The sequence below is a fragment of the Portunus trituberculatus genome, chromosome 45 (assembly GCF_017591435.1).
Source record: "Portunus trituberculatus isolate SZX2019 chromosome 45, ASM1759143v1, whole genome shotgun sequence".
NCBI classification, from domain to species: Eukaryota; Metazoa; Arthropoda; class Malacostraca; order Decapoda; family Portunidae; genus Portunus; species Portunus trituberculatus.
In genome coordinates this window covers 8,412,330-8,422,479 of record NC_059299.1, presented here as the reverse complement: position 1 = coordinate 8,422,479, position 10,150 = coordinate 8,412,330, and the positions used below count along the sequence as shown (strand labels likewise).

Genomic DNA, 10,150 nt, shown 5'->3' with positions numbered 1-10,150 from the left:
TTCACATTTTATTTCTTGTTCAATTAATTTAACATTTTTTTATTTTCCCAGCAAATTAAATACATTATTCCTGTTTTCCAATGAGCTCCACATATTTTTCTTGATTCCTGATTAATTTCACACATTTTTTCCAGTTTTCATATGGACTTACACATATATATAATTTCCCATTGAATTCCATCTCCCTTCCTCAAATCATAATGGACTCCACGCTTTTGACTATTTCTATTTTGGACTGAAGCTACTTTCCTTCTTGTTTCCAGCAGTGATCGCTTCCTAGCCCTGAAGATCATTAAGAATGTGGAGAAGTACAGAGAGGCAGCCAAACTGGAGATCAACGTCCTGGAGAAGCTTGCTGAGAAGGACCCGTACAACAAACAGTAAGTATTCAACACATACACACATATGCACATTCACACATGCAACAGCTCCCCATAGTGATAGAGGTGTAGGTGTAGATTTAAGCTGTAGCCTTTGCAATGGCCACTTCAGGAGACGTATCCTTCCCAACTTTTCTTGCTCTTCCTGTTTCTTTTTTCCTGTCTTTCAAATATAGAAGGATTACAGTGCAGCAAGATTTTTTTGATTGCAAGAAGTTCAGTATATATCCACAAAGTTATAAGATTTCTGTAGCCATTATGCATTATGGAAACTACTTGTGCTGTAAGACACTCAGAGACACACACAAACATGCTACAGTATATTATTAACTTGGCAACATGTGAAGTGAAACAGTGAGAAGGTCAGCTGTGTAGTTTGAAGGACACCGCCATCACCAGATGCTTCATTCCTCACCCTCACACCTCCATCTCTCCTTCTCCAGCCTGTGTGTTCGAATGCTGAGCTGGTTCGACTACCATGGCCATGTGTGTATTGCCTTCGACATGCTCGGCTTAAGTGTGTTCGACTTCCTGGTAAGTTTTCAGCCTTGTTGAGTTCGAGGGAGAGTGATAGAGGCTGAGTCGCATCTGTGAGTTCCCTCCTCTCTCTGCCCTCTCATTTACTTTGATTAAGATTTAGGCTTGTGTTTGAAAATATTTTTTGGGTTTAGTGTGTGGCTGAGTGGGGTTTTCATTGGTGTTATTGGGATTTTCATGGGTTGTTATTGGGATTTTCTTTGATATTTTGTCTGCTATGAATGTAATAGGATTTTCAAGGGTATATCTTACACCCGTGAAAACCTCTCTTACCATCTCTGAAGCCTTTATAATTAGTCCTGAAGGTAGAATGAAGCATTTCAGAACACAAATAGTAGTGGTGTAGTGAGTGAGGGATGAAATAGTAAGGTTACATCACAGGAATGAGATAACACTCACTCACATAGCACTAGTAGGTGAATGTCACAAGTTCAGTTAGTTAAGCTCTAGTTGGGACAGTTTGAATGAGTGAATTGTTTTGCTTGTTATGTCACTGGTCAGCTATGTGTGTGTGTGTGTGTGTGTGTGTGTGTGTGTGTGTGTGTGTGTGTGTGTGTGTGTGTGTGTGTGTGTGTGTGTGTGTGTTCGCACGTGTGTGTGTCGGCATCATACTTTCCCCAAGTAACTGAGCAGCTGTCCTAACCTGTCCCCCATCCACCACCACGAGTCACTTGGCACTTTAGTGTAGTCAGAAGTAGGCTTGTCTATTTCTGGCTACAAACGTATCCCCAGTTTTTCCCTCATTCCTCACCACTCATGTCACATGTGCCAGGCTGCTGTGATGAGTGTTGCCTGACTCACTCACTCACACTCATCACAATGAATATGAACCATAGATCTGGAATATGATCATTGTTAATGAGTGCCTCTTGATTCACCATCCTGCCATGAACACAAAGAGGCTGTATAATGAATGTTCCTGGTCTTCTCACATTATTATAGAGAATCCCAACCTTAGAACTTAGATATGGTAATTGTTTATCAAGATCTAGAATTATTTTGTCTTGCCTTCAAAAAAGTACATAGGAATTTTAAACCAATTACTTTGTAGCTTAGTATAAAATTGTTTAAAGGACCTTCTATACCTCAGCCTTCTTAATTATGACAGATGTATGATGATCTACCACAAATCATTCTTCTTACCTCAAAAAATACACTGGAACACACATAAATCTCAACTTTACCTCTCTGTTACATAATTCAAAGTGTGTCACCACCCTCAGATACTACAGTCTTTCCTCTCTCTCTCTCTCCCCTGCAGAAGGACAACAACTACCGTCCATACTCCCTGGATCAGGTCAGACACATCTCCTACCAGCTGTGCTACGCCGTCAAGTTCCTGCACGACAACAAACTGACCCACACGGACCTCAAGCCGGAGAACATTCTCTTCGTCGACTCAGACTACACCCTGACCTATGACCCCAAGAAGGTGAGAACAAGCAAGTCTGTCAAGTAGTAGTGCTGTCAATGATGCTACAGCTGTGTTTGGTTGGTTGTGCTGCTGCCTTAGGGCTTTGCAGTGGTAGGGATGGCAGGGCTCTCTCTATGTGTGTGTGTGTGTGTGGCTTGCCAAGTACAAAAGTTCAGTGGGTGATGTATTTAGTTGTAGGTTTATTTATATCCCTTGCCTTCACACCCTAACACTCTTGTGGCTGCTGCTGTTTTTATAAAAGGACAGTGTGGTGAGTAGTGGTGGTATGTTAATGTAGAATGTTAGATGAGTGTGTTATTGTACAAACAAATAAATAACCAGTATATAGTAGAGAAAGGGAGTGTGAAGGTAAAATATCAGTGTAGATTGGTAGATAGTGTTAGTGTATGAAAAAACTTTGTAGTGTAATAGAAGAAGTAATAATGAAATCTTAATATAGTCACATATTTAGCTGTTAATGCACTAAAACCTAATTGTAATGAAGAAATGTCAGTCATAGTAATGATGAAGGTAAAATATTAATGTAGAGTCACAAATTTAGCTGTTAATGGACAAAAAAGTAACAGTGATAAAGAGGAAATGTCAGTAGCAGAGATGATAAAAGCAGAATATTAATGTCACCCGCCAGCCAGTCATAGCTGTTGATGCACAAAAAAGGCTAATGTAGATGGACAAGATAATCAATGGAAAGAAATGTCAGATGTCAACCACAGTCCACAGCCCAACATCTCATACTCTAGATTAGATTAGTGTAGTGCTCCACAACCACTCATAAGAGCCAACAAGTATAGTAATCATTGTTCTTCATTTGTGTTTCTTTGTGGTTTTTCTCATTTTTTTGTGACTTTTTCCCTTTTGTCTTATTTATTTTTATTTTTAAATTTGATTTTGTTTTTATTTATTTTTTATATCTTTTCCTCTCCCTCCTGATATTTTTCCTCATTTGTGCTCCTTTGTAACATTCTTCTTTTTTTTTCTTCTTCTTTTCTTTTTCTCCTTTTACTAGTGATTTTTTTTCTGTTGTGTTCTCTTGTGACACTTCAGTTATGTTGCTGATCTTTTGTATTCCTTTGGGACATTTTTTTCATCACCTATTTTTGTTCCTTTGTAATGCATCTTTTTTTTATCACTTTCCTTTGCATTCCTTTGACACTCCTTTCTCACCTTCCTGAATTTTGTTCTTTGTGTTCCTCTGTGACACGCCTCCATCTCCCCAACAGAAGCGGGACATCAGGACAGTGAAGAGAACAGAAATCCAGCTGATTGACTTCGGCAGTGCCACGTTTGACCACGAGCACCACAGCACCATTGTCTCCACCAGACACTACAGAGCGCCAGAGGTCATTCTAGGTGAGTGGCATCCTTGGCACTCTGGCACTGGCACACGAGCATTTCTGGATCTTCCTGCATCTGAAATATTCTTGAGTTTATTTGTTTCACTCACTGGGATGAGGAAAGGGAAAGTGTGGCTGGATTCCTCATGTCCTTTGTGTTTGTTATTGATGCTGTGTTGTTTATTTAGTATAATTTTATCACTTCCTGTTTATAAAACCTACAAAATAATTCCATTCTCTCTGAATTCTTTTATATAATCAACCTCTTCTAGTCTACAAGCATAAATTTTCCGTGATTCCCTCTCATTCTTCATTGTATCTCCCTGTTCTTGAAATATACAAACTAGGTAATGTAGTTACATTTTTTATGTGTCCTTTTTATTATCTTTAACCTCTTCTCTGCTCCACAAAAACAACAACAGAACTTTCCCAGAGTTCCATTCATCTTTATCTTCCCTGTTCAGTAAGATGCATAAAACTTCCATTTCTTATGACTTTCATTTTCATCTTTTATCTACCTGTTTGGACTCTGTCATAATTGTAATCTACCTCCTCCAGCCTGCAGGTACAAACACACAAAGCCTCTCAGATCCCCCTGATTACCTCTCACGTTTACTCAGCCTTCCCTTTTTTTCTTACAGCAAAGTTCTTAACTGACAACAGTTTCCTTATTGCTCACAACTTTTCCTGCTCCACAAACAAAAAGACCTTTTAATTTTCTTTCATTCCCTGTCACCTTTACTCAACCTTTCCTCTTCTCCTTAAAGCAAAGTCCGTACCATGACGATTGTTCCCTTTTTCAGAGTTGGGTTGGTCTCAGCCGTGTGACGTGTGGTCCATTGGGTGCATCATGTTTGAGCTGTACCTGGGCATTACACTCTTCCAGACCCACGATAACAGGGAACACTTGGCCATGATGGAGAGGATCCTAGGCCCAATTCCCTATAGGTGTGAACTCTGCACCTTATTTTGGGGAGATGAGGAAGTTGTCTCTTTCTTCCTCAGCTTCCTATTTCTTGTTCTTTCTTTTCTCTCTGCCTTCTCCTTTTCCTCCTCTAATTATTTCTTATCTTTTTCTTCTCCTTACTCCCTTACTTATTATCTCTCTCTCTCTCTCTCTCTCTCTCTCTCTCTCTCTCTCTCTCTCTCTCTCTAGATAGATAGATAGATAGATAGATAGATAGATAGATAGATAGATAGATAGATAACAAATACTCTCTTGATAGATAACAAATAATAGACAAAGGCACAAAGTTTACTGATTACCTGAACTGAATTGACACAAAAGTAAAGATCTTTGGAAGTTGTTTGTAATAGAGTCTTGCTTTAATCTCTCATAAGTTTAGACACATAGATGAAAGAAAGCAAGGGAATCTACCTGACCAGGATCTTTCTTCACAACAGGATGGGAAGGAAGACTCGAACCAAATACTTCTACCTTGGCAAGCTGGAGTGGGATGAGAAGAGCTCGGCTGGAAGATATGTGCGAGAGAACTGCAAACACTTAAGGGTGAGTGAGCTCTGGGAGGGAAGCTAATAAGAGATAGTTGTTCTAATGACATATACCTAAAGAAGATCTAAAAGCCAAAGAAAAGAAAAGAAAAGATGAAGATTTTTATATTTAAGATCTACATAGAAAGTGTATTTGGAGGTGTGGGGTGAGGAACAGTCTCATTATGAAAAGGAAAAGATAAACCAGTGTATGCTGTCAGACCCTGCTATGCTATGGATGTTTCTGGCCAACCAAAGTGTAGTACCTGGTCCACACAACTACCTTTCCACCAGAATGAAGTGTGTGAATGATGTGTGTATAGTGACTGAGTGATGCTTTGTCTGTGCTGCCCTGTGCGGAATTACCAACCTGGTACTTAGATAGATAGATAGACATAGAAAGAAAAGGGAAAGATTAACATGACTGATAAATCATAGGAACTTTAGATCTTCTTCTAAAGAAGAAAAGATGGAAATTGATGATGGAGGTTGTGATTGAGTAAAGGGAAGAGAGATTGCATATGTTCAGTGTTAATGTGATATACTTGACTGTAATATTTATCTCCTCTGCAGAGTTACCAGCTCAGCTCAAGTGAAGACCATAGGCTGCTGTTTGACCTGATCAGCAAGATGTTAGAATATGAGCCGTCCCAGAGGATATGTCTTGCTGAGGCGCTAAGGTAACTACTCCATCCACTGCTCCAGAAGTCACACTTTGATGGATTAATAAATTGTAGCTATTGTTCCTTACAGGTTGTGAGTGGAAAGGGAAGAATGTACTTTTGATCTGACTTGTTTAAATATCTCACTGTTAGACAACATGCTTTCAGACTTGTTTTTGGGACCTCAGTCTCATAAATAATTTGAAAAGACAAAATTAACCAATTTCCTTTTTTTTTTTTTTTTTTTTTTTTTTTTTTTTTTACATAAGATTTTCATGGTAGGAAGAGCAGCAACTAATCTGCATGTCTTTGTTTCAGGCATCCATTCTTTGACAAGCTTGAGCCCCTCCAGCGGTTAGGGGACAGTGCCATTGGTGACCGGGAGCGCTCCCACTCCCTCTCACGGTGATGCCAGATCCTTCAAGGCACGTACAGCACTGCCGCCTGACTGGCAACCCCCCGTCATGCCCTCCCTGCCCCCCATGTGGCACCTCAGCCATTGGACTCAACCACCGAAGTATTGGGCAGTTTCTCAAGACACTCGTCCACACAGATGCCAGTGCTCGGAAACGCAACGCAAGAATCTCATTACATGCGTGCATAGCTACATGTGGACTCTCCAGCCGTGTGCACGGTGTGTGTTGGGACAGAATGCCATGTCACTGACTAGCCACCAGAGTGTCGCAAGGCTTCAAAGAGTATTTTTGGTGATTTGTTTCTGTTATCCTACGTGGTGCCGAGTTAATGAGGTTCTCATCTGTTATGGTATTGGATCAGATTGTCCAAAAACTGTGGTGGGAGGGAGGCAAATTAGATTAAGATAGCTACATTCACATATAACTGTATGATGTCTTTGTTTATTAAGTTGTAATTACCTGTGAGATATCAGTTCATACATTTTAAGGTTATGTTTGAAATGAGGCCAAGCAGCGGAAACACGAGCTAGTGAGTGAGCTGTCCACAAGGTAATGGAAGGAGGTCAGAGTGGTGCTGTTGCAGCATATCTGTGTGTGTCCGGTATTCTGGCAAGATGTATATTTATTTCTGCTGAGCCTCAAAGGTAAGGAATTGCAGGCGTTACCACAGGGTGTCCACAGACTGGGAGCTGTGTCAAGTATTCAAGATAGCAAAAGTTACTCGTGCACAAAATGTTGTGGTTGATGACCGGGGAGGGGAGCTCCATTTGTGCTACTTAATTAATTATTGCGAGGCACATCCCTCTCTCTACCTCTCCTCCCTGGGGGAGGATGCCGGCACTCCACTTCATTCTCTGAAGCATCAAACAAATAACCAAGGGTCTGCCACACAGGGGAGTGTTTCTGCCTCATGCCAGGAAGTATTGCCATTTCTGGTTGCCTCCAGGCTAGGGGAGAACTGCCTGTCAGTTCAAGTCTCTCTTTATCATGTGTTGTCTCTTTTAGAATATGTTGTAGTGCCGGAAACACTCTCCCTGTGTTGAGTGAGGCTCGTGGCCAAAATTTTGTCAGTGTTGATTGTTATTTTACAGAAGAAGAAATATATATTTGCAAGTGATATTCTGTGAGGAAGCTGCTGAGAGTCAGTGGTTGCCCACACCACAGGAAACCTTCCTCAATATATTTATACTGTATAGGTATTGTATAGAGAAATATTTGAAAAATCTTTTGGTCAATTTTTTCTTTGTGTGCATTTATTTTTCCCAAGGAAGAAAAAACACAGTGAAGTAAAAATTCAGTGATGGATCCATCGTGTTGGTGTAGAGACGGATGCTTTATATAAAAGTGAAATAGAATGAGGACATTTTCCTTCTTTGACAACCCAAAGAGTTTCCTGCCTTTAGAAAAAAAAAAACTCTACTATCGTCAAGGACATAAACCTGTTCCTCCTAATAAATATTTTCTTTTAGTAGATGAACGTTTTACTTTCCATTTGTTGTGTCACAGCCAGGGGAGACCAGGAGAGCTGAGCAATGCCACTCACTCTGTAATCTGAAGGAAAATTCTCTCTCTCTCTCTCTCTCTCTCTCTCTCTCTCTCTCTCTCTCTCTCTCGTAGTGTAGTGGTTAGCACGTTCGACTCACAATCGAGAGGGCCGGGTTTGAGTCCCGGTAAGCGGCGAGGCAAATGGGCAAGCCTCTTAATGTGTGGCCCCTGTTCACCTAGTAGTAAATAGGTACGGGATGTAACTCAGGGGTTGTGGCCTCGCTTTCCCGGTGTGTGGAGTGTGTTGATGTGGCCCAAAGATCGGTCTATGTGCTCTGAGCTCGCTCTGTAATGGGGAAGCCTGGCTGGGTGACCAGCAGGCGACCGAGGTGAATATCTCTCTCTCTCTCTCTCTCTCTCAACCTGCACATTCAGGATACACGCACAGGATCACAAGCAGACATATACAAGTATGTTGAAGTTCTGATATGTACACAGAAGTTGACTTGATTGGCGTTACACACACACACACACACACGCAAGCACATGATGCAAAAGAGGGCAAGACTGTATTGTTAATACATCACACCACCACCACTATCATACAATACGATACCAATCCACACACCAGGGTATCCTTGCTTGACACTGTCCTCATTCCCGACCCACCACTTGCCAGGTCGCTGATCACCACCTAGCTTCGCCCATTTTTTCTCTTGCTACTCTTGACACTTCCAATGATACACAAAGCCTAAGTATCAGGTTTGCGGTGTGTTTCTAGGTGTTTTCAAGAATCTGGGTGTAGGAAGAGGTGGAGAGGAGAGGAGTTTGAGGAACAGGAGAGAGGAGGTGATGACATCCAGCAGACAAGCAAATAAAAACTAATAATGATGATATTAGTAATAATGATAATAATAATAATAATAGTAATAATAAATAAGTAAATCAATAAAAAAGTGCAGAATAATATTTGGTTTATTTTTAGCGATGAAGGTTGTATTGCTTTGAAATCTTATCAGAGTGTAGCAAGTCTTAGTTTGTAATGAGATCGAGTGGGACCCCAGACTTGGAAAGTGAAGAAAAGCACCACAGGTTGGTGGAATGGGGCTGGAGAATAGAATAAAGAATAATGTGGGGTTAATGTTTACTATCGACTCTTCTCTGTAAAACATTACAGGACTAGGTAGTACATGTTGTGTAGTAATATACTCATTTTGCTTCACCTTTGTTTTTTTGTTTTTGTTTTTTTCAAAGGCGCAGGGCTTTAATTGGCTTGTAGTGTTGCAACGGAAAAATCATCACCACTGTAGAAACAGTCCTGCAAGCAGTTTTCGTAGTCTTCCACCCTTTTCTTGTGGCTGTTTACCTTAGTAGGGCATTGTGGGTACTGTTGATCCTTAATCCTTATAACCTTCACCTTCAGTGTACCTGTCCTTGCCTTTACTAACAACCTGCTACCCCAGTCTCCTACATTCCACTGAAGTGCCTCAGGTCTCTCCTTATACCTATACCATTTCAGTGATTTCATTTCTATCCCTGCTCACCATTTAGCTGACCCTATCCTTTTCTTTACCTTATTGAGTCCTATCCTATCCCAGTTCTCTTCAAGGTTTTCTTTTCTTTTCATCTATCAGTTTCTTTCTTCTGCGATGTCCTAACCATGTTATCCTGCATCACCTCCTTCACCCATCTATCCTCATCCAATCCTTCCATTTTCTTTAAGAAGTTCATCTTGCCTTTGATCACTATCTCCCTAATGGTGCTCTGGCCCATCTCTTCATTAATAACTAGCTTCTAAAGCAGTACTGCGAGGGACCCCTAGACCCCATCTCCCTACTAGTTTTGGGGCTTTCCCTAATTTCCCTAGATCTCTCTCCCGACAACAGATAATTTCAGACCCATACAAGCAATGCGGCACTGCCATCCCTTTCCACAAGCTTCTGGCTATTTTATATGTAAACTGACATGTTGATTATCATCCCTGTCATTTTCCTAGCCTTCCCTTCATTCTCATCCGTTTTTCTTCTCCTATTCCTTCTTTGCTCACATCCAGCCCTAAGTAAGTGTAGCCTACCTTTCTACCACCTCTAAGACATCTTTCCCTAGTATCCACTGTCCCTCCACATGGCTACTGAGCTCTATCGCCTTACATTTTCTAGCACTATAGCCTATCTGACATTCCACTCTTCCATAAATGTTACATAGCTACCTGTAATAACTCCTCCAGCTCCTCATTATTCTCTGCCATTAGCACTATGTCGCCAGCATGAGCTAAGCAGCTAGTTTCCTATCCCTCCCCCCTCCCCGATATTCTGCTCCTCGCTATCAACTCCTCTATGTAAGTACTGAGTAGGGGTTGAGAGATCACACATCCCTGACGTACTGCATTGTTATACCTCATCCAGCCTGT

General features: G+C 41.1%; 1 protein-coding gene across 2 annotated transcripts in view; it reads left to right on the top strand.

The window, feature by feature from the left end:
• Positions 1-7,726, top strand: part of LOC123519457 (probable serine/threonine-protein kinase dyrk2) — a 19,804-nt gene extending 12,078 nt beyond the window's left edge. Inside the window, exons 4-11 of one of the 2 annotated variants that reach the window (XM_045280760.1) lie at positions 267-380; positions 824-914; positions 2,179-2,349; positions 3,573-3,702; positions 4,490-4,634; positions 5,091-5,196; positions 5,751-5,857; positions 6,158-7,726. In XM_045280760.1, coding sequence (XP_045136695.1) covers positions 267-380; positions 824-914; positions 2,179-2,349; positions 3,573-3,702; positions 4,490-4,634; positions 5,091-5,196; positions 5,751-5,857; positions 6,158-6,248 — 955 coding nt within the window. In that variant the 3' untranslated portion in view covers positions 6,249-7,726. Of the gene's footprint in view, positions 1-263; positions 381-823; positions 915-2,178; positions 2,350-3,572; positions 3,703-4,489; positions 4,635-5,090; positions 5,197-5,750; positions 5,858-6,157 lie in introns of both variants that reach the window. The other variant, XM_045280759.1, reaches the window with a different exon arrangement.
• The last annotated feature ends 2,424 nt before the right edge of the window (positions 7,727-10,150 follow it).